Raw genomic sequence first — 24,634 nt, 5'->3', positions numbered from 1 at the left:
CCATCTCAGCATACAGGTCAAGGTAGCTCAGCTTAAAGCCTTTGACAAAGGAGAGGACTGTTCTGCCTCTTTTTTAGCACCTTCCAATTACAACTATTCTCTCTCAAGCACACTGCATCAAGCCCTTACCATGCAAAGCGAGCTAGTGAAAGAGTCAGCTCAAATAGCAAACAACTTGACTAAAAAAAATAGCCCTGGAAGACCTAACAAATCCATGCTTAGGACTGTTAGGAAAATGCAACACACTTCACAATTCTTTAGAAGGATCAGTAGTTCAGAGAATCAGAGACAGAAAAGCTAAAATCTTTAGCACAAACATCTAACAAGCTTCTTGAGCCACAGATAATGTTACTGTCATGCACCGGAGTGAGCATACATTGATTTATTAAAATGAGCATCTTCTGGAAGACGCTGAACACCCTCCAATTCAATTGGGGTGTACAGCACCTTACAGAACCACACCCTTGCTGAACTGTTTTGGCAGGACACTGAAAGGGATAATGCCCCTGAATTTTCTGCCAAAGTAAATGGAAGTGTGCAGGGGAGGGAAGGGACACAATCAACATAAAAGGCTATATGATAACATTCGTTAACCCATAATTTACTGTTCGGAACAATTACCTCTGGGACAGAGAGAAGCTTGTAATATATACCCTATGACAGTGCTTCTCAAACTTTTTTTTTCGCAGACCACTCTAAAATTGCTGAGGGTCTCGGCAGACCACTTAATGATCTTTCCAAATGTTGTTTGTACCGTTAGCTAACTATTGTAAAGCCTTTTGGATAAAAGAAAATCTTAATAATAAACAACTTTTTTTGGTTCTACAAATGAAAGCATACAACTCTCATTTTAATATCAGTAGTCTTACCTTTCTAATGCGATGGATGTGCCCTCTCTCCCCTGCCACGGCAGCCCTCAAGCTAGGGATGGGAAGGAGGGGGGGTCTCTCCCTCTCTCCCCCACTGCACTAGCCACCGAGCTGGGGCTGGGAAGGAGGGCCATCTCTTTCCAGCAGCCGCAGCCCTGGAGCTGGGGAAAGCTGCCTCTTTCTCTGGCCACCACAGCCCTGCACATCCCAAATTCCCCCCACCCCCTCTTTCACCCTACTGCCCCCTCCCATCTACCCCCTATTCCCCTCAAGGCCACCACCTCACCTTACATATGCGTCTTCTCCTGGGTCCAGGCACTTAATTAGTGGAGCCACACCTCCACGGCTCTACTAATTAGGTGGATGGCCCTTTATTCTCTTGTGTGTGGCCACCCAGGTGCACACCTTAGAGGGAACTATCCACGGACCACCTGAATGGAGCTCACAGACCACACTTTGAGAACCTCTGCCCTACGATGTGAGAGATGGGTAACAGGTTTGCTTTGGAAAAATAATTGAGACACGGTTACAAGACATAATCAATGAACAAGTCTTTTCAGATGTCATGAAGGACTTTTTAGTCTAGTAATAAGTAACTAGAACCATTATTATACACTCCTATAATTTGGTAACACTCTTAATGAGTCAAATTCATTATTCCTTACACACAAAGAGCTCCCACTGAAATTTTCTTCACCAGAGAATACCAGTGTTGGCCACATATCAGGACCTCAAATACTGCTTAAATAGGATTGACTACACGAGTAGACACATGCATCCACTGTTTACTATACAAAAACAGGCCCATCTTCCCCTCAGTGGAGATACAGTATGACAGTGTCACACTGTTCTAGAGGATGGTTCTAGAACTATCACCAAAATATCCTGGAGTTAATGCCTTCTCATTCCCAAATTCAGCGGTTTTATTAAAACTAGGCATACGAGCAAGAATCTCCCTTATTAAACAGCTAATCCTGCTTGTATCTCAAGAGACTTGCTGGAGTCCAAATAATTTCTCTATTCAGTTATTGAATTCCAATAATGTAGATTCTGCCAGTATCTCCACAGCCACAATTCCAAAAACTGTTAGCCCTCTGGCAAAATAAAGCCCTTATATGAGCATTTCACCTTTGTTCTGTAGTGTCTGTGCTAACACTGCCAACGTTTGAGATAAAATGATGGATGATAACGTGGTAGTACTGAGAATCTATACTACTTTTCATTTGTTTGCTTATAGCTAAAAAAAAAAAAAGTCACCAGTGGTGGCTGGGGGTGGGGGAGAATTGGTAGCATTTCCCTAAACTGTGTCTTTGCAAAAAGAAATTCTACTTACCTGAAAAAAAAATGCATTTTTATTTTCCATGCACTAGTGCAGAGATGGGCAAACTACGGCCCGCGGGCCACATCCTGCCCATGGGACCGTCCTGCCTGGTCCCTGAGCTTCCGGCAGAGGAGGCTAGCCCCCAGCTCCTCCCCCACTGTCTCCCTCCCCCACAGCTACGCTGCTGCATGGGCAGCATGGCTTGCGCCTGCCAACCTCCCAGGCTTTCCAATAAGCCTGTCCTGCCGCTCTGAGCGGCATGGTAAGGGGGTGGGGGGTTGGATAAGGGGCAGGAGGTCCCGGGAGGTAGTCAGGAGGTGGTTGGATGGGACAGAGGTTGGGGGGGAGGGGGGGCATGTGGTCAGGAGACAGGCAGCGAGGGGAGGGGGGGGTTGGATAGGGGATGAGGTCCTGGGGGGGGGCAGTTAGGGATGGGGGTCCCAGGAGGGGGCGGTCGGGGACAAGGAGTGGGGGGGTTGGTTGGATGGGTCAGGGGGGCCTGTCAGGGAGTGGGAGTGTGGATAGGGGTCGGGGCAGTCAGGGGAACAGGGGGGTTGGATAGGGGGTGGGGTTCCGGGGGTCCCGGGAGGGGGCCGTCAGGGGACAAGGAGCGGGGGGGGGGGGGGTTGGATGGGTCAGGGTTTGGGAGGGGGCAGTCGGGGACGGGAAGTGGGAGAGGGCGGATAGGGGGCAGGGGCCAGGCTGTTTGCGGAGGCACAGCCTTCCCTACCTGGCCCTCCATACTATTTCACAACCCTGATGTAGCCCTTGGGCCAAAACAGTTGCCCACCCCCGCACTAGTGGCTTGATCAGGCCTCAGCTCTGAGGCCTGGAAGCATTCATCCTTCAAAACATTGTGCCTTTCATAGGCACCTGTGAGACCTGCTCCATTTAAACAACAGATGTAGTCAGTGCTTTTCCTCTACCACGGTACTGCTGGTGCATATGGCCCTGCCCCTCCCTAGATATGCCTCTTATAGTGCTCCGTTCCCTTTGCACTCCCAGCACCTGTACCTAATCATGGCTGATCCAGAATAGATAGGGAAGGGTTTCTTGGAACCTTTCCTCCACCCTCACTTGCACCCTATCTGTAGTGGCCAGAAATCAGTTCTGAACGACAGAAAGGGGACTTTATACAGAGGCTATCAGATATAGAGTTATGTACAAGAACTCTTCTTAGTGAGGAACAGTAACAGTCTCCTATCCTCAGCCTATTCTTATTACAAAAATCGGTAATGTTTGCTTTATTCGCTGTGCATGATTCAGACATTAACACAAGAAGTAAACTCCTACCTGTTATTGCCCACAGCAACAAGAACAGAGTGCTGAGCCCAAATGCCATTCTACACCGGGCAGGCAGTGACAACCAGGCTTCTGGCCAGCTGTTTGGAGATGATATATGACCTTAGTGTAGGTTTCCTCTAATACTGTTTAGTACCTAGCAGGAGCCTTGAAGGGCTGTAATAGACAGCAGAGGAAGAAATAGGTCAGACGTTAGCATTTTAGACTGTCACAGCACAAGCAGAGAGGATAAATGTAGGCTTGACAATTACTTCCACAGCGTCTGTGTGATGGATGAAACAGGAGATTGGGCAAAATGAAGATAAAGAACAAATTACTTACCTGTAACTCTTGTGCTTTGAAGGTATAGAAATAGCCTACACTCTTGGGTTCCTGTATCTACAAAGCACCAGTAACCCCTCTATGCACTTATTGAACAAAGGGAGTTTATTTCTGCTCAAGTGGAAAGTGAAATGCAACCTTCACTGTGGAGCCATAAAAAACACCTTCAATATTAAAATTCCAGGCTTCAAAGATAAGTCTGTTAATTTATGGGACTTCTTGTGTAAGTAAGGCAAACAAAAAAAAATCCTCTTTGGGATTTTCAGGAAGAAAACATTTCTTCTCAGGACAGTCAAAGTTCCTCCAGGAATCCTAAGCAACTAACATATGGGTTTAATGGGGAAGAACTAATTCCAACATCCGATTTGAGAAGGAAAAACAAGTTTTATTTAGCCAGCTATTTAGCTACAATCTACTATGCATACAAAGGATACGGAGGCTTACCTCCTGAGGGAAGGGAGCTGAACCTTTCGCTTGAGTATAGCCCTTTCAGTACAGAGAATCACAGCTAGTTTCCTTTGATAGTCAGTGAGTGACTGGAGTTTGTTTCCCTTACAAGTCAGTCACTGAGCTGGTTACTGATTTGCCCCTTAAAACTTGGCCTTTTATATGGCAAGTGAGTGGCCTGCTACAAAACAAGGAGAAATACAGGAAGAAGAGAGTTGTTTTGACATGTTTTTTTTTTTTACACAGGCTGATCTAAACAGGGTAGATATTGAAACCGCTCCAGATTCCAGATGGACTTCATCTGCTCCACATGCAATCCATGTAGCCATGTAGCATCAATTCATTAGGAAAGGAAGACTCTCCAGGGTCCCTACAAACAATCTGCAGTTTTGGAGAAGGGCAAGGTTAAAGTAGAAAAATATTTTGCTGAGAATCTCAAGTCCCAAATGTGAAAAGCAATAAATTTGGCAAGCTGCCTGCAAAACTGTGGAAGGTTATTCATTTTTCAGAAGCCCAACACTCATTTTAAAATACAGTTTGACATTTTTAAGCCTAATTCTACCAAACAAGCAATAAAATTTCTTTTTGAGAGACACACTATTACAGAGAATCCATGGCACCAAGCATCAAAACGGTTATCCTGATTTATTCAAATGACACAAAACCAAGGAAAGAACAACTATCTGTCACAAAACAACACTACTTTATGCTTAAAAGTGTTTTGATATTTGCAATTACAGCTCCCCATCCAAAAGAAATTCCTAGAAACAGGATGAAAATGTATTAATCCACTTCTTCTTCCCACTCTGACCACCCTTTGTTGGGCATCAACTATTAAACAAAAAAATCTTTATTTTAATCTAGCACTGAAAAAGCTCGTGCAAAGCTGGGGTGTTTGGGTTTTTGTCATTATTCAAATAGACTAAATTCAACACAAGTGTAGCTCCACATAGGGCAATGAAGTTACATTAGGAATTAATCTGGTTCAGTATGCTTAACTGAGAAGGAAAATAATGATACTTTGTTCTTAAGCAACACCTTTTTCCAAAGGATCTCCAAACACTTACAAGCATTAGTTAATTCTCATAAGACACCTGTAAGCTAAGCAAATATTATTAAATCCATTTTACATTTTAGGAGCTAGTGATAGTGACTCCTATTATTAAAGTTGCCAACCATTTCCCATTATAACCCCAAAGTTCAACTCCTTATAACTTTGTCAAACTTTAGCTACTGGGACTGAAACTCTCCATGTTTGCTCTCTGTTTCAGGTTTAATTTCTTTGGGATGTTTCAGCTGTTTTTGAGAATAAGATTAGGGAAAAACAGGAAGTTTTGCCAACCTTAACAATTTTTCCAACTTAAAAAAAACCCAGGGAGCTGAAAGGTGTCTTATGAGAATTAACTAATGCTTGTAAGTGTTTGGAGATCCTTTGGGAAAAGGTGCTGCTTAAGAATAAAGTATCATGCCCAGATGTTAGATTTTAGGATCAAGCTCCTAATAAGTTCTTTTGCACATGCGCAAATGGCAGTTTTCTGTGGCTTATGACTTGTCCAGTTCTGGATGGATTTTTACTGGCACAGAAAAAGATATCTCTCTGACTCTAGGAACCCATCCCTCTGGTTTGAAACAGAAGCTTGAAATCTGGCAGAGGGATAGGTTCCTAGAGTTAGAGAGATATCTTTTTCTGTGCCAGTAAAAATGTTCTTCACCCCTCACTGATTTCCTGAAGCAGTCCCACAAATCAGATGTGTCTCTTTAGGATGGACTGGACACATATGCTCCTCTGGCCTAGGGGAAGGTGCATTGGGCTGGGAATCAAAACATCGCAGGGTCAAGTTTCACTTCTTCTGACTGGCATTAATAATAAGGATTGTGAAGTATACAGAGTTATTAAGCAAGGCCTTATACCCTTGCCCCCAAAAGGAGGCAAGTATCAGTTCCTTCATTTAACAGGAGTAAGTAAGGGTTCCACAAGGTCATATCGGGCAGAACTGGGAATAGAATTCCGGTCTCTAATACAGAAGACCCAAGACTTAGCCACTTAGCTGCACTGCCTCTCATAAATAATATGCCAGTTCTAAGATGGCTTCAAAATGGAGCTCCTCCTGTATACATAACCCATTTGTTTCAGTGTACTATATTCCCCCTTTAGTGGCTGGTTCACAGAGGTTAACAGTTTGATGCTGATGCCAACTAATATAGATATTGCTTCAGCAAAAATTATTAATATATTTGCACTGTTGAATCTCTTGGGTTCAAACCCTACTCATGATGCCTGTGGAACAAGGGTTATTTATACGATAGAATTTGTATTTTTCTAGAAAATGAGGTTTTTATAAACCTACATTGTAAGTATGAAAGTAAGGTGTCAAAGATAAGCATTAAAAAGGCGACAAGCTTAATTTCACCCAACTTGCATATGCATTATGATACAGACTGTTTTTACCGTACAGGACACCTGACTCACTCAGTGCTTTTTTCTGATGACAGGTAACTATTTTTATTTACCTTCTATGTAACAAATCGCCAAAGCCTGCTCCCACTGAAGTCAATTGCAAAACTACCTTTGATGTCAATGGGAGCAATATCAGATCCAAAATGTGTATAATGCGAATATTAAGAGTACAGCCTTTTCTCCATTAAAAAAATAGAAAACCTCTTTAAAAATAATAATGACTTTAAATGTCTAAATAACTGGGCCCATGAACACTCTCCAGAGGGAGGCAGGGTGTAGCCATGGGGAAGGAGTCTGAGGTTAAGCAAGTTCTGCAGACATGTGCCACTAAAATGTAACTATTTTCTTTCACAGAAATGCCATGTACCCTCACCCCATGATATTACACTGTCTACATACAAGTGACATCAGACACACTACATCAGAGCTTGCTTACCTTGATGTAGATAAATCAATAAATGCATATATTTAAAAAAATGATGTGGATGAGAAGTCTGGTTTAAATCAACAAAGCCAGGGGATATGGTATTATAGCTGAATCTCTATCCTGCACTCACACATCACTGAGCCTTTTTATTTTCATAATGATGTGAACAGAGAAGATAATGCTGCCGGCATTAACTTTGAATTTTCTTGGCTTTCATCGGCTTAAGTCAGACCTGTAATCTTATTCACATTTCAGAGGAAGAACTGCTCAAAATGGACTATATGCAAGTTTATATGACAGTAAAAATATATATTGCCTTACATTGAAAACCACTTTTTTTTTTCTGAGCTTTGCTTGAGCCAAATGGAATTCTGTATCTGGCAGCCCGAGACAAACATTTCCGCTTCATTATTTTTAACATGCTCAGCAGTGGGGCAGACCCCCAGCACCAGACTGTTCAGAGGACAAAAAACAACAACAACAACTCAATTTCCCCCAGAACCTTTCTCTGTATTTCAATCCTCCTGGGTTTTAACATAGACTAAAATCATTTTCCCTGTTAGAGAGAGAAAGGGACCAGCCAAGCAGTAACACATTCCCTGCACATAAAAGTTACCCCAGGGTTAGAACAATAAAAAATTGTACAGACTGGATTCCCTAGATCAGGGACTACATCTAAATCCTTGGTCTGCAGAGTGGTGAGTATAGCATAAGGCAGCATATCCAGGCTGTATCTTCCTCTCATTGACATTAGTGACAAAGCTCCCACTGGACTCAGTCAGGCCCATACAGGAAAGCTCAGAATCTTCAAATGTAGCTCACTGTTGGTACTGATGGTACTTGCATCAGCTGTGAGAACATTTCACCTTCAAGGTAAAATAATCAAAGACTGGAAAGAGTGTGTGGTTAGGATAGTCACAGAGCAGCTCTGGAGAACTGCAGACTGACCACCAGTGTAATGACAGGACTATGAATACCTTGTTCGTTAGCAACAACTTTACTCCTGGAGGAATTCTGAGCCAAAAAATTAAAAATTCTGCAGACAATATTTTAAAATTCTGCAAAATTCTGCAAAATTTGTCAAAACAACACAATATAATCATGCTAGTTTCTATTATTTTGGTAATTTATTTGAACTATAATCCAATGGATGGAGAATGGAAGTGGGGAGTACTGACGAAAATCCCCAAACCTTCTTGCCTAATAGTAATGCAGCTAGGTTTGACCCTTTATTTCTAGTTATTAGTCAACAAAGATATGCAGCCATATGCTCAGGGTTACATCATAGGCAAGTGAAGAGCAAACAAGGGCTGGGCAATCAAACTCACAATTTATATTGGCTACATCTCCAGAAAGGTCAGTAGCAAACAGTTCATGGTGCACATTTTGATAGGAATTTTTTTCAGTCCAAAAATTTAGACAGGTTCTAATCACTAAAGCACCATAAGCATTTATAAGGCCATTCTGTCCTTTACACCACTCTGCCAATGTAAAGGAGCCTATTTTATACTCCTGGTGGGAATTCACAAAGACACTGGGAACAATTCACTAAGCAGGCAAACTGCTACATTCTGCTCTGCCTAAGGGGACAGAGCCTGCCCCACGCCTACCTCCTCAGAAACACCCCAAAGCCCTGCCCCTCCACACCAAGTGTACCGCAGTAGCAAGCGAGAGGGACAGTGTCTCTCTCAAACGCATGACTGCCCAGCCCCCTGTTCCCCCAGCAGTAATTTACATCTCTACTGGCTGCCCCAGGTGCCCAAACGGACCTGCCTGCGCTGCATGACCACTCTTGCAGCTTCCCTTTGCTTCCCCGTCAGAAGTCATTTTTCTGTGGGGAAGCAAAGAAATCTGCAGAGGACATGAATTCTGTGCACATGCAGTGATGCAGAATTCCCCCAGGAGTAAACATCACCTCAGGGAGGATTTTCGACTGCCAGGAACCCTGCATTCTTTGGGTTATGCTGCCAGAAGAAGAACAGGTAGAAGTAATATCTTAAACTCTTCTCTTTTTTTTAAACTAGCCAGATTTCATGTTGATGATGTCCCTTCTCCAAAACAGGAAGATACAGTAAATGAAACCTCCTACTTATTAGACTGTCCTGATTTTTTTAACAAAAAACAATTTCAAACTGAATCTTTCCATTAAATACAGCATTAAACAATCCTTCAAAAAAAAGGGTTACCCCAAGTAGAACTGCTCCACCAATTGCACCATTACAGTAACCCCTGGCATCTCTGACTAACACAGAAGAGAAGAAAAAACACGACAGCAGCACTCACCACTAGTATCACAAGGAAACTATCTGGGGAACAAGCAGGCATAATTCTAATGCCAAAGGATGGTGTAACAGTGGTAAACATTTCCAAACTTAGGTGTCTAATATTAAGCATCTAAATAAAGGAGCTAATGTTCAAACTATCCACAACTGCTGTTGAAGACAGTGAGATTTACTGGTGCTCAAAACCTGTGCAAATGAGCTCCCTTATGTAGATGCCTAACAGTAGGCACCCAGTTTTGAAAATGGGTTATAGACAAAACCTTCTTTATTACAACTCCAGTACATATCTGTGATTCTGATCCTTTCTCTGTTCAATTTGTATGGAGTTCTGTATGCCTTGTTTAGTAACTGCTGTAGGTTGTTATAGCCTAATTCCAGTCAATTTTGTCAGTCAAATTCAGAACTCCTACAAAAAATAATTATGTGGGGAAAAAAAACACCCTACCCAGTTAAAAATACCCTATTACGTTGTACTGAAGGGTCACTTGTCTGTGTGATATGCCCAAACACTCATCACTGCTATCCAATGCAAGTAACACAGCTAAAGCAGAAAAGTAATGATTCATTTAAAGGGTCATTTTACTGTACAATACTTAAGCAGATATGATAGCTACCTGAATAACAAATGACTTCGTTATGATTCCTGGGCAGATACAGCGAACAGCAAAGGAATTCCTAACAATGAGACACTTAAAAAGGTTACACAGTACCATGAGCAGTTTACAATTAAAAAAATAAAATAAAAAAAAATCAATGAACGGTGTAATTGCCCTAATGAAAAATTAAAGTGCCATTATCAGTGTCAGAATTTACACCACACTGTGACACATATAGTGACTGGAAACAAGTCAAAATCATTCAGGATTGCTGCCACTTAAATTGCAATACAGATATCATTTGCATAGCACTTAGGGTATGCACATGCCAGAGTACTTCATGCAATGTGGTAAATATGAGCTGAACTCAATAAATGCATCAATAAAGACTCAAAGATGCCAAACATCTCAGGACTTTGAATCCTCACTTGGCATTAATCCTAATCTTAGAAGGGAGGCACCTGAGGACAAAAACTGATGGATTGTTGTGATCAGCTGGGACTGTAATCAACAGATCTTTTGGTTTCCACACATTCTTGATTTTTATATGAAAATGGTATTTCCTATTAGTTCTCTGTATCATTGCTGAACATCCATTATGAAGGGGAATACAGTTGTCAATATCAAACTAAAGAGAAAAAAACAGGTTTCAAGGGATTGCTAATGGGACAGACAGCTTCAAAGATCTTGGTATGAATGCAGCTCATATTTGCAGTGCTGAAAGCCACGACTGTCTGATGGCTGATCAGTGGCCTCTGTGATGAGGCTGTATGGACATGGTCTCAGTCCAATTCCTAGTGGATGTGTCCTCATCATAAAAAGCAATCGCCACAACTGGCTGCCTCCCTCATCTTCGAGGCCAAAGTCTGAATGAGGGTGGAGAGTGAACTACCTTTCATATCAGAGGTCTTGCAGGTCAGATTGGGACACATTGATGGGACAGGGCAAGGGAAGTTTGCACTGCTGCTTCCCATCCTGTGCATGAACAGAAAGTATCAGTCTCCAAGACTGATACCTTTCATGAGCACTGAAATAAAGAGAAAACATATATTATATGTTTATATAATTCACATTTATATATATATAAAAATCTGAATTAAGTTGTGTTTTAATAGATATATAAAATATATATAATATATTCATATATTGCATATATTATATATTAAAATACTACCTCTGATCAGATTAGCTCAGATTATTAATTTTAATAGTGTTTTAATATATGTATTTGATTAGTGTGTGTGTGTGTATATATATATATATATATATATATATAAACACTACCTCTGATCAGATTAGTTTAGATTATTTTTGCACTTCTTTTGGTGTGCTTTTATATTGTCAAAATGGTTTACATGGTTTTTTATTAAATGCAAACAAAACTTCACTCTTAGGGACATAGACTAAGTTGCAGCGAAGATCATATTTTTACAATCAAGTTTTAAGATCTTAAAAATAAAAACAAGTTACTCAATTATGCCAACTCTCATGATTTGATTACGAGTCTCATGATTTTTGCTATTTTTCTTAAAGTCCTAAAGTCAAGAGATCATGTGAGAATCTTAGCCTTCATTAAAAAAAGAAAGAAAAAAAGAAAAAGAAAGTTTCTAGTCCTCATGGTTGCGGAGAAAAGTTTGAAAACACACCCCCTAAAGACTCAAAATCTAGAAGGCAAATAAAAAGAACCCAATACTTAGTATCTTTTAAAAATAAAATCAGGGGATGAAATCCTGGTCCCATTCAACTTCAACAGGACAGGATTTCACCTATAATTTTTAAGCTAATGTCATGATTTTTGGAGCCCGACTCATTTGAACACTTAGGGCTGGCAATACTGTTATATAATGTCTAATTATGACCTAAAGAACACCTCAATGCTAATTGGCAAAGGGTTCACTGATCTGTAACAGTAACTATTGACAGGCCTTACAAACTCACCACATCTAACACATTGTTTTCAAAATACTTATCCAAAGAGGGTCAAGAAAAGTCTCTAATAAAAACTTACATTATCATACTAATCCTAATTGTTATGAGATGTATGGATGGATGTTATTTAAGGAGTTGTGTATATATACACACCGGAACATGTGTTTTAAAGTCTGAATCAAAGCAGGGATGTCAAGCAGGTTTTGACCAGACTAAGGATGTATATTCACCTGTGTGCCTCGGGTCATATGTAAAATAGGCATTGTAAGCCAACACAATGGGAAGACTGTTTGCACAACGTTAACATGAGGATGTGAAGGCATCATGGAGTCAGCACACCGACAAATAAACCATCCTGACTCTGGGGACAAAACAATGAACTGTGGGGGATATAAGGAGAATGCAAAAGAACACATCTTGATCCTTCACTGGGGAAACAAAGAGAACAGCGTTTTCTGCATTCATGAAAGGGGGATCCCCAGCCATGTTGGTTGGAGACGCTGGGAGATTGCTTTAGGTGACAGAAACTACTTCAGACAAAGGTTTATTCTGTTAATGTTAAGTTTAGACTCTAGGAACAGTGTTATACTTTTTGTTTTATATGTAATCATTTCTGTTTCCATTTCTATCCTTACTCACTATCTCTCAAATCTTAACCTTTGATAATAAACTGATGATTTAAGCCCAGCTTAATTGTCATGCACATTGTGTAAAAAGTTATCACTTTGGATGGGCTATCACCAGCAGGAGAGTGAATTTGTGTGGGGGGGTGGAGGGTGAGAAAACCTGGATTTGTGCTGGAAATCACTTTAGATAAGCTATTACCAGCAGGACAGTGGGGTGGGAATAGGTATTGTTTCATATTCTCTGTGTATATATAAAGCCTGCTGCAGTTTCCACGATATGCATCTGAAGAAGTGAGCTGTAGCTCACGAAGGCTTATGCTCTAATAAATTGGTTAGTCTCTAAGGTGCCACAAGTCCTCCTTTTCTTTTTGCGAATACAGACTAACACGGCTGTTACTCTGAAAACTGATGATTGTTTTCACTATAAATATATCTCAGTGCTGTGTTGTTATATTGGAGCTGATCCTCATTTGAATAATAGAAGCTGGTGTGTTCACTATTCCTCTGGGGACAGCTTACCTGGTAATTTCTGTGAGTGTCCAGACAGAGCATGTAGGGATTTGAGGATTGGGGTGCACCTATTGTTAACCAGCAAGGTAAAGTAAGGTCTGGCAGAGCCCTGAGGAGACTGTTAGGGTGCAAGCTAACTGATTGGTGGTATCAGGGAGCTCACACCCAGTTCAGCCCAAGCAAAACTTCCTCTCACCAAAGGCAGGTGATAAGGTCACTCACAGTACTGGGCACACTGAGGAAGCATCATACCAATCAACTACTTATCTGCAACTTACTTTTTGACTGACACTTCATTACCTGTCAAGGCCAAAATGTTCAAAAGTGGTCACCGATTTTGGATGCCTGAGTTTGTGAGCACCCCATTTGAGACTCCTAGACCCTGATTTTCAGAAGCGCTGAGCACCCAGAAAATCAGAGGGCGAGTGCCCCAAAATTGAGGCATCTAAAAATCACACACTTTAAAACATTTTAGCCAGAGAGATAGTGATCACAAAACCAAAAAGCAAACAGCTCTATTTTCTGGTTCAGTCTGCAGTGTCAGCAAGTTGAGAAAATTCTGGCTTTTACTTTAAAATTGTATTGGCAATAATACTACACACATTGATGTGGTTTACATATGAAACACTTCTCATTAAAATTTCAGTTTTACTGCAGAAGTTTTCTGGCAATTACCTCATTTTAAATATAACAGTGAGGTTACCCTTTTTATGAACATAAGATGTTTTATGTCATTTTCATTATTTGAGTACATGTCAGACAACATATAGCTTGCTCAACAAATATGAGAAGTCGCTTTTTGGTATTCAAGGCCATATGCACCTGTCAACTAATGAATACTCCTAATTTTAGGGAATTGATATTTTTATATTAAGGGAGTGCACTGAAGGATTCATGTTGTAAAATACAGACTCTGAAGTTACGTAAGTACTTAAATATACATATTTATTATCGCCTTCAATGGCCAGTCACAGTGTGATTAGCTGAGACAGGCTCATGTGACTAAGTTTAGATTACGTCCTATTGCCCGCATAGCTGATTAATTATATTTGATGCTAAAAATATGGACCATCTATCCCAGCGGTGGGCAAACTATGGCCCACGGGCCATATCCGGCCCATCAGACCTTTTAATTTGGCCCTGAAGCTCCCGCCGGGGAGCAGGGTCAGAGGTTTGCCCCGTTCCTGCGTTCCAGCTGGGGAGCAGGGTCAGGGGCTTGACCCGCTGTGCACATGCCGTGGCTCCCGGGAAGCAGCCGGTATGTCCCCACTCCAGCTCCTACACAAAAGGGCAGCCAGGGGGCTCTGCATGCTACCCCCACCCCAAGCCCCGCCCCTGCAGCTCCCATTGGCCATGGTTCCCAGCCAATGGGAGCTGTAGGGGGCGGTGCCTGTGGACAGGGCAGCACACAGAGCCCCCTGGCCGTGCCTCTGCATAGGAGCTGGTGGGGACATGTCGCTGCTTCTGGGAGATGCTTGAAGTAAATGCTGCCCAGAGCCTGCACCCCTGCCCCTCCTGCCCCCCAACCCTCTGCCCCAGCCCTGATCCTCCTCCCACCCTCAGAACCCCTTGATCCCTGCTTAGATCCACCTCCTGTACCCCTAAACCCCTCATCCCCAGCCCCACCCCACAGCCCAGACCCCTTGTTGAAGCCCTCATCCCCCCATACCCCAAAACCCCTGCCTCAGCCTGGAGCCCCCTCCTGTACCCTGAACTCCTCATTTCTGGCCCCACCCCAAAGCCCACACCCCCAGCAGGAGCCCTCACCCCCTCCCACACCCTTACCCCTGATTTTGTGAGCATTCAGGGCCCGCCATACAATTTCCATACCCAGATGTGGCCCTCAGGACAAAAAGTTTGCCCACCCCTGATCTAGCTAATGATGGAGATTGAGTCAAATGATCTGGAGGAGAAAAGACTCAGTACAGGACTGCTTAGATATTGCAGGGCACTGTCAGCAAAAACAAAATCCTGTAACTTAGACGTGTATACTTATTCTATCCATAGTTCCTTGCAGCTGCTTTTAGACATGACTCCTGTCTCAGTGGGATTTCACACATACCTTTCGAGCTCTGAGTCTGAGTTTGTGTATGGACAGAGGGAGAGAGATTAGATACACTACCTTGGCAAAAAAGTTTATTTGCCCACTCAACCAGGGCAAGTATGTTTTGTTTCTCTTTGTTATAAGCAAGTAAAATATCACTATGATATTCATTATCGCCAGTTATCCTGGTAAAGGCTAGAGAAGTATATCTCATGCCTATGGTAGTAAATCTTCTGACAGTTTTTCAAAGCTAAGATGGACAGTATTCCCCATCATCCCAAATCTGGAACATGAAACACAGTGTGGAAAATGACAAGTTTCAGAGTAGCAGCCATGCTAGTCTGTATTCGAAAAAAGAAAAGGAGTACTTGTGGCACCTTAGAGACTAACAAATTCATTTGAGCATAAGCTTTTGTGAGCTACAGCCCACTTCATCGGAGTACTTGTGGCACCTTAGAGACTAACAAATTTATTTGAGAATAAGCTTTCGTGAGTTACAGCTCACTTCATTGGATGCATCCAATGAAGTGGGCTGTAGCTCACGAAAGCTTATGCTCAGCTCACGAAAGCTTATGCTCAAATAAATTTATTAGTCTCTAAGGTGCCACAAATACTCCTTTTCTTTTAGTATGGAAAATGTTATATGCAACGTGCTCCATGATCAGATTGCCTGAAAGAGTAAATCACATCATGTGCAGTTAATAGAGTGGTGGGCAATTGGCATGGAGCCTACTGGTCCTAGGACATTTTGCAGGCTGCAAAACTAAAAAGGCTGCAAAACTATAATAAACGTGGTCAAGTGGATAAGACAGAGGACATGAAGATATCCATGGTGAAAAGGGCTTGATTGACAGGCCACACATAAAGCACCAGCCCCTACCAATAAGCAACACAGCATGGCAAAAGAAGATGTGCCCACATGTAGGTAATAAGCAGTTCCAGGAGTGGCCTCAGAGAGGTGGTAAAATACCAGTGGGTTTCGGGAGGTGCTGTAGAATGAACTGAAGATGAATTTGATTCCACTGGCACTGGTGCTGCATGGCAGAAGGAGATGCATATACAACAGCATTCTGAGGGGCAAAATGGAGAATATGTGGGTGTTCAGAGGTTAGGCAAGGAAGCAGTTGATCCATACAGTCAATCAACTGAAGCAAAAACAACAGTCATATCATAAATAGCCACAGGCATGCAGGATTAACAAAAGTGTTTATCTGAAGACAATGAAGCTAAAGGAAGAACTATCCACAGGTACAAATCACACAGCACCATAACCAGAGCTGGGTGCGCCCTTGGCAGTAATTAAAAAAGGAACTTTTTTTAAAACTCAAAACACAATTAACCTGTGGAACTCACCGCTACTTTATATAATTGGGGCAAAGAGTTTACTTGTGTTCAGAAGGGGATTAGACATTTGTAAAAATAACAGGAATATATGCCATAAAAATAGATAAGGAAACAAATTATCAAGGAGTAAGTCAACCACAAACTGCCTCAGTTGAAGAAGGAACTTTTTGCATAGACATATTGTCTATTATGGGGGCTTTATACCTTCCTCTAAAGCATTTGGTACTGAACACTGTAGGACACAGGATATTGGACTGTTGTCCTGATCCAGTACGGCAATCCTTATGATCCTAATAAGGACAGACATGTAGTAACAATACCAAAACAATCAACCACACCACACCATGTAAAGTTACATACCTTCAGAAAATAACATTCTATAAGCAATGCTCAGGCAGCAAACATGCAATGGAACCATTAGCAATGCCCAGCATAACCAACAGCTGTGCCTGCCACATTATCCAAATAGATAGCTTCTCTCCCGTGATGAGAGAGGCCATGCATGATATCAAGTTGCAGTGGGGGAGGTTTAGATTGGATATTAGGAAAAACTTTTTCACTAAGAGGGTGGTGAAACACTGGAATGCGTTACCTAGGGAGGTGGTAGAATCTCCTTCCTTAGAGGTTTTTAAGGTCAGGCTTGACAAAGCCCTGGCTGGGATGATTTAACTGGGAATTGGTCCTGCTTCGAGCAGGGGGTTGGACTAGATGACCTTCTGGGGTCCCTTCCAACCCTGATATTCTATGATTCTATGATTCTATGAGAGCTCCACTGGATACATAGCAATATTAAGACACACAAAGTAGCACTGATAAAGTCACCAGTAGACATGGATCCCACACAGTTGATTAGGGAATCACACACAACCAACAGTGATAAGACAGAATTGCATCCAGGCATTTTCCCTGTGGAAATTAGGGCATCCAGTGGCTGTTGCTTTATTCACTGCTTGCGTGTCCAACACTCATTGTTGGGGGAGGGTGGGGAAGGATAAACTGCCAGGGCGCTTTCGAGAATACACCCTTGTTCCTTAGGTCATAACCCTTGTAGGATTGATCCTACACTCACTGAAGTCTGTGGCAAAGCTCCCATTGACTTTAATGGTGTAGAATTAGGGCCTTACTATGTCGTCCTTTCCTTTGCTCTCAGGGATAGCACATCACCCCAGGGCGTTGTGTGTATACTCTATTCCTCTCACTTACACCACCCCTTTCACACAATTTGCCCCATCTCCCATCCTTTGTGAGGTGTGTAGCTCTGCACACATTGTCTAAGATACTAAATTAATCTTTCCCTTTTTACAGGGAATATTGAGTATGAAAGATGACTGTGGTACAAGGTTAATAAGAGATTACAGTTGTCCTGAGGCAAGTCAAAAATTATGGAACATCCACTTGAATAGTCAACCCCACAAATGAAAAAGCTAATAAAAATGAATGGGCATTATGCAACCAAGAGGAATATATTTGTGCTACTATATATATATTTGTGCTAGTAGCTGAAAGCCTATGCTGTTGCACAGGTGTAATTCATAAAGTTGTGTGTAAAAAAGCCAAAAATGGCTGAGAACTTAAAACTGGACAGTAACAGACCATTGATCTCAGTGATGACTGAATCACAGCAATATTCTAAACAAAACGAGTTGTCCTCTATGCTTGTAGCTACTTCCATTGATTAACACTGACTCTATAGACCTTTTAGGCTTTGGGGTTATTGTGTCTGCTGGCTGTGTTGATATGTGTCGGGGGGGTTGTGCTGGGAGATTTGTGTAGGTGGCATTTGGGCACATGGGTGTGGCAGCTGGGCCAGGTTATCCATCATCCGGGCAGCCTCTCATACAACCAATGAAATGGTTGCATGTAAATTAGCTGTAGAATAACACTTGTGATTGGTTAAATTACCTCTGATATCAAAGACAATAGTCTAGGATTCTGGGCACGCATAGATACATGCCTTACTGTAGCTGAAAAACGCACAGGGGTAATTCATAAAATCAAAATGGCTGAGAACTTAAAAGTTGGACAGTAAATGATAGTGAATCAGAGTGATGGTTCAGTCTGGTGATGCTCTGAACAAAAGCTGCTCTCAGCCGCGCTTGTAGTTGTTTCCATCACTTCACGCTGACTGTACAGACATCATAGGCTCCAGAGTGACACACAGAGTAACAATCCTGGATTTTTATTATACAGATTACAGTTATGCTGCTCAGGGTCAGGCCTCTTGTGCTAGATGCTGTACAAACAGAGATAGGACACAGTCCCTGTCCTGGAGAGCTTAATCCATAAATGGCTTGGATTGTAAATTCTTCAGGACAGGGACAGGGACTTTATCTAGATAGATAGATAGATAGATGTGTGTTTGTGCGGCATCTAGTAGAAGAGACTTGGTCAGCACTACTGTAATATAAGTAATGCACACACACATGGATTGGGAGAAGAAGAAAAATAGGCTTATGTTGCATTTAATTTCCAACTCACCTTTTCATCTATAGGTTGTTGATTTAGACTGTACGCTCTTTGGGGCAGAAAAATGTTTTCTGTGTTTGTAAAGCACTTAGTATTTACACAGCACCCAAACTCTGCTAGGAATGGAATTATCGATAATGATTTTTCCTTAGATTGCAATGGGATAAAACTTTGCACTTAGCAAATATATAAGTGCTCACCATAAGGTAAATACATGTTTACAACAAAAGCATGCACTTCAGTAGCAAATTACTAATTTCCATAGGCTCTGTAACTGTAACATTTGCAATACTGAGATTTCTCAGCTCCATCACATCTGCATACTTCCAAAACAACATTTGGAAGAGACTTTTCCATTTTTGACCCTTTTTAACCTAAGTGGAAATTGAAAAGAAATGCCCTCACTACAGCAGTGAATCCATATTAACTGTTTTTCTTCCTAGTCCAACAGGTGGTACACATTTGCCACATACATTATGGAAATAAAACATTACTAACACTGAGCAATTGCTATAGCATTTCCTTTATTTTTTCAAATGACCCTCACAGTCATATAATAAAACCACTTTGTCCAGTATTTCTTTACACATAGGCATTACATTGCTCTGTGCTAATTCAGCAAGAGGGGGGAGGTATTTTCCTAAGAGCAGAGAGTGAAAACATATTTGCTAAAGAGCATATATTTCCTTCCTTCCTTCCTTCCTTCCTTGATGCTGTGAGATGCACAAGTGCAGCCAATTAGTCTTGGTGTTCAAGATCTAGACCAGTAACATATTTGTGAAATTCTTGGAGGGTGCAAGACCATAAAATCACTTAAAGCTCTCAATCAGTGTAGACTGGTTGTCATAATCTATTTAACAAGTAATGCACATTTCCAGGCAATATATAGAGCAGGGGAGAACATCCATTCTCTGGCTGGGAAGTTATTGAATGTTTACAGCCAGAGGGGGATGGGGATGGGAAATTCCATAGTTTCCTAACCCTTTCAAATAAATAACCGATCTATGCAACAATTAGCTTGTGCAGCACGCGGTACTTATTGCACAGCACCAACGCAGACCCAAACAACACTGAACGCACCCGCTCCCAAGCTCAAACAAGTGCTAGCATCTACAGCATCCTTTGTTGTATCTATAACATAGCCATCTGCGAGGCATGCGTTGCATACAGGGTTAACTCGCTCTCCAGCACCTATAGGCTAGCGGGGCAGGCATGACGACCGTACCTGAGACTGCTGATGGAGATGCTGCTGCTGTCGCTTCCCCAGGGCCTGGCAGCATCCTTCGCTGCCCCATCCATGGAACGGAAGCCAAGCGGGAGGAGAGGCGTGTGCGCTGGAGCGGGAGGGGGGCAGCGGTAGCAAGGCACCAGGCCAAGATGCCCAATGTCTTCTTCCTGCGGCTGAATCCGGGAGCTGCTGCTGCTGCCCGGATCCCCAGCGCGGCGGCTGCAGGAGCCGGAGCGAGACAGCAAGGGCTGTTCCTGCGTTCTCCTTCCAGCAGCTGCTGATGCTAACGCAGCAGCACCGCCCGGGGACGCCCCCTAGCGCTTTATCCCAGCCCCGCGCCGGGCAGCCGGCTGCGGGGCGGGGGCGCGCGCTGGAGGTCGCGCAGTCAGCCCAGCCTTTGCCGGGAGCCCAGAGCAGGGCAGGCGGGGCGCTGGGAGCAGAAGATGGAACCTGTCCCGGGCTCGCGCAGCAGCGTGTCACGCTCCCGCCCAGCCCGACCTCTGCAAAGAGCGGGTGGGCGTCTAGCCGTGGGGCACGGTTTGGGTGGGTGGGTGGCTGGGTCCACGGTGCAAGAAGCGGAGGGGCGGGAAGGGGGAGGGTCTCTGGGCGGGGGCGGAAGAAGGGTGTTTCACGCATTAAAGCAGATGTTTAAAAATAATGTCGGTAATAAGCAGCAGATATGGATGCAGATTCCCAGCTCCTCAAAGGTGGGGAGTTGGTCCCACCCAAGAGAAAGAGGGCAGCTATAAATCCCTCAAAGTCCTGGGTCTTCAGACCTGCTGGGATATTGATTCAGAGGCACCTCTGCTTAAAACTGCACTTAGGCTAACAGTCAGGTTGCACTTTTCCTCCAGGGAGCTCAACCCCCTTTCAAAAGTGAACAACTATTATTGTTCTTCCCATTTTACAGATGGGGACACTGAGGCACAGGGCAGTGCTATGGCATGACCAAGGCAAAGCTGGGAGTAGTACCCAGAAGTCTGGTTTCCCAGTCCCCTGCTCTATCTGAAAGACACAAAATGGAAGTGTCGGTGTGACAAAGATGGCTTTTAAAAGGTGCTTGCAAGCAACAGAGCTCAGTCTGCAGCAGACAACCATCAAAGCCAGTATGGGGTGAAAGGAAGGGAAACTGTCATGGTGATTATGCCCCATCTGCAAGCTGGGATCAGGTCCACAATCCCAGGGGTGGTGTGAGTAGAGGGGTGTCAACCCTGCAGATTTCAGTTCATGGAGAAGTGGAAGTGGAATGAACACTGTTGGTTTGCTGGGAAGCTTAAATACAAGGGACTCAAAGCTCAGGGGGACCCTTAGTTCTACATCCTCTTTCCCCACAGCAGCCCTAGCAATACCTCTTTACCACTGCTGCCTTCAAGGAGAACAGGGAGGCCTCCTCCCTGGGTCTTCAGGGTCTGGGAAGGAAGTGGGAGAGGGGTTAGTGGCTGTGTTCCTCCACATTGTATCTTCTGCTAGTGTCAGCCAGGCAGAACAATGTCTTCCTCCATGCCCAGGATTTTTTGGGGAGTAGGCGGACGAGAAAAAGGCCTGACCTCCCCTTGTTCCTATACACACACTCTCTCCCTCCCGCAATGCACTGCTACACTACACTTATGCCCAGGGAGGGGATAACTAGAACATAGTTGTCAGGAATCCCCAGGGGTTCCCACAGTTTGCTTAGTGTAGCAACAACTACAAGAGGACATTGCCTTCCTCTCCTGCTGCCCTTTGACAGGTCCAGGGAAGATAGGTTTTTCAGGGGAAGGGGCAGAAAGCATCCTAGGCAGGTAGGGGAGGGGCAAATCAGTGGCTCTGTCTGGTAACTGAAACTACAGTGGGAGGGAAAGGGGGAATGGGTCCCCATGTGAAATCCCTGTTTTGTACATGTAAAATCTCAATCTTAACACAGTATTAGTTATTTCACTGTCCAATAATGAACGTGGGGCAAAATGCGCTCTGGGAGCTGCCATCTGTAAAAGGCAGTATTGCCAACCTCAGGCATGCAAAAGCCAGGAGCCAGTCCCCCTCCCTCCCAATTATTAGATTAGGGTCTTTTTGTTTGCCTTCAAGCCTTTCTCCACAATTACGAGGGCAAGAAACTTACTTATTCCTATTAAATGAAAGCTGAAATTCTCACAAATTAACATGACGCCAGAAGCTGGGGCTTTAAGAAAACCACCAGATAGCACAAGACTTGTGATAAAATTTGCAAGAGATGGCAACACTTGAAATTGTCACATCAAATAATTAATAGAACCAATAATATAGCAAATCTCATCCCAAAGCACTTCATAAACCATATATACACAACACCACTGAAATGCAGCTACTTTAGGGGAAAGCATGGCAGCCATCTGGCACATAGTATCCTGCAGAAAAGAGTTGTGGTAAGAGAAATCTTACCCAAGGACACTAGGGTAAACTTTGTTCACCAAAGCAGACAGGACTTTGGTTTTAAGGTCACATCCAGAGACGACACAGTAAACTGCTTGGAAGACACACACACACAGATAGCTAGATAATGTGCATATGCATACTTAAAAAGGATGAAGGTTCAAGCTGACGCTGGTGGGATTTGAATTTTTGCTTCTATGGAAGATGGAATGCAGAAACCAGAGGGTTAAATTTTAGTATTATAGAGTCTTTGCATTTAGTATTATATAATGATCAGCACCAATAATACTCTGGTCCCTGACAAGCTTCAACTTGGTTATTTTATCCCACATAGGATTATCATAAGAAGAGTTTTATCTTTCCACAGACTTGACTGGACACAGGTTCTGCAGCTGCAGATAAAATAGCAGGAAGCACATGCAGCAAAAATCTTAAGGTACTGAGCCTCTGAGTTTTAAGCCTGTAATAATGATTCAGATTTATGAATTTGGAATAAAAGTAATGGATCAGTCAGCATTTGACTGAAATTCTCAATATGGCTGTGGGGAAAGAGGGAGGTATTAGCCTAACTTTGCCACAGATTGAAAAAAAATGGACATGACCACCTGGAAAGGTGCCAGGGTGTCAAATCCAACATCTCCAGCTAAGCCTACCAGAACAAGAGATAGCTTGGGAGCCAGTTAGGATCCCACCTAACACAACATGGAGGTCACATATATTGCTGCCCGAGACTTTTGAGGACCAGTCTGTCAGTGTATGACTTCTAGCATGCACTTACAACCTCCCACACCCGGAAAGATGAACTTGGGGCCCAAATCTTTTTAGTCCTCAAGGATGTCCCCCTCCCGCACCAGCTGCCAAAATTCTCACAACTCCAGTGATTAGAGACTGTTCTCTCCCAGCAGACAAATCCCTGTGTCCTAGGGACAAGTGCCTCCGACTAATACCTATGTAAAAATCACAATTTTTTTGTTTTACGGAGTTTCTCACTAAAATAGTTCGCACTCCCTAAATGTTGCTTCATTTGCATTTTCAGCTAAATGGCTATGGCATGTTTGCATTGAAAATCTGCAGAAATGTGAATTTTCACAGAATCACTCCAAAATAGTTGGTCCATTTTCATTCTTAAACAGGTCCATTTCTGCTCAACACCAGGTCCCACAGAAAATAGACCTGGTTTTGCTCAAAGAAATCCACACACCTTAACAACATTTTAAGCAAGTAGCTTCACTTTCAATTAACACAGTGCAAAGAGACTTGAATTTCTAATATTTAGTTATAAATATATTGTATAACTCTGCTCCAACCCACCTATGTGCCAAACCCTCTCTTCTACCTCCCTACCTCTATTCTGCCTAGTTCTATAGCTATAGTTTCTCTAAGGCACCTATAACTGCTCGCTGTTATGTAAGTACTGTATAACAGTTAAAAAAAGTGCCCTAAAAGGCAAACATTTTCATCTTTCAGTGTACAGGAAATTGTTTTCTGTCTTTTTTCTTTCCTTTTACCTCCTTCCTCCTCCTTTTCCCAACTGTAAGCTGGTCCTGGGAAGATGCCATTTCCTGGGGCTTCATATCTACTTTTCCAGAGGACCAACTAAGGCTGGTGTCTGCTCTGTGAGACAGTTAGGAATACAAGTCTCCAAACTACAATATTGAATTATTGTTAAAAAACATCTGAATGGGGCTTAAGGGGATTAACCAATTAGCATTCACAGAAATAAAATTACAAAGCTATACAAAATATGTTGTGCTGCTGGTTTTGCTTCATAGTTCTGTGATTCTCTGTATGGGCTGTCTGGGTCGGTGTTTTTCAGACTCTTCAGCTTGACAGCCCCTTATTCTAAGTAAAAAAAATATCATGACCCCCTTACATTTACTGTAAAAGTAAGAATATATTTTTTTATCCCTGATAAGCCTTTATCATTTGTGCATTTTAAGAGGTTGACATAGAATACTTGACCTTGAAAGGTAAGGGTGGGGGGGGCGAGGGGGAGAAATAAGATTTTCTTGGCTTTAGATTAGAACAAAATTTTCACTGCCTCAAGACCCCCCTGATTGCCTTGGGGGAGAGACA

General features: G+C 42.8%; 1 protein-coding gene across 9 annotated transcripts in view; it reads right to left on the bottom strand.

Annotated features, from left to right (window-relative positions):
- KIAA0319 (KIAA0319 ortholog) overlaps positions 1-20,674 on the bottom strand; it is an 83,898-nt gene extending 63,224 nt beyond the window's left edge. For 3 of the 9 annotated variants that reach the window (XM_073331865.1, XM_073331867.1, XM_073331870.1), the window contains exon 1: positions 20,168-20,671. In XM_073331865.1, coding sequence (XP_073187966.1) covers positions 20,168-20,237 — 70 coding nt within the window. In that variant the 5' untranslated portion in view covers positions 20,238-20,671. Of the gene's footprint in view, positions 1-3,483; positions 3,649-3,813; positions 3,970-20,167 lie in introns of those variants that run through there. The other 6 variants (XM_073331872.1, XM_073331874.1, XM_073331866.1 and 3 more) reach the window with 4 other exon arrangements.
- Positions 20,675-24,634: the final 3,960 nt, after the last annotated feature.

This window comes from Lepidochelys kempii, chromosome 2, assembly GCF_965140265.1.
Source record: "Lepidochelys kempii isolate rLepKem1 chromosome 2, rLepKem1.hap2, whole genome shotgun sequence".
In the NCBI taxonomy this organism is placed as follows: Eukaryota; Metazoa; Chordata; order Testudines; family Cheloniidae; genus Lepidochelys; species Lepidochelys kempii.
Note: the sequence above shows the minus strand (reverse complement) of the source record. Positions and strands in the feature narration are given on the sequence as shown.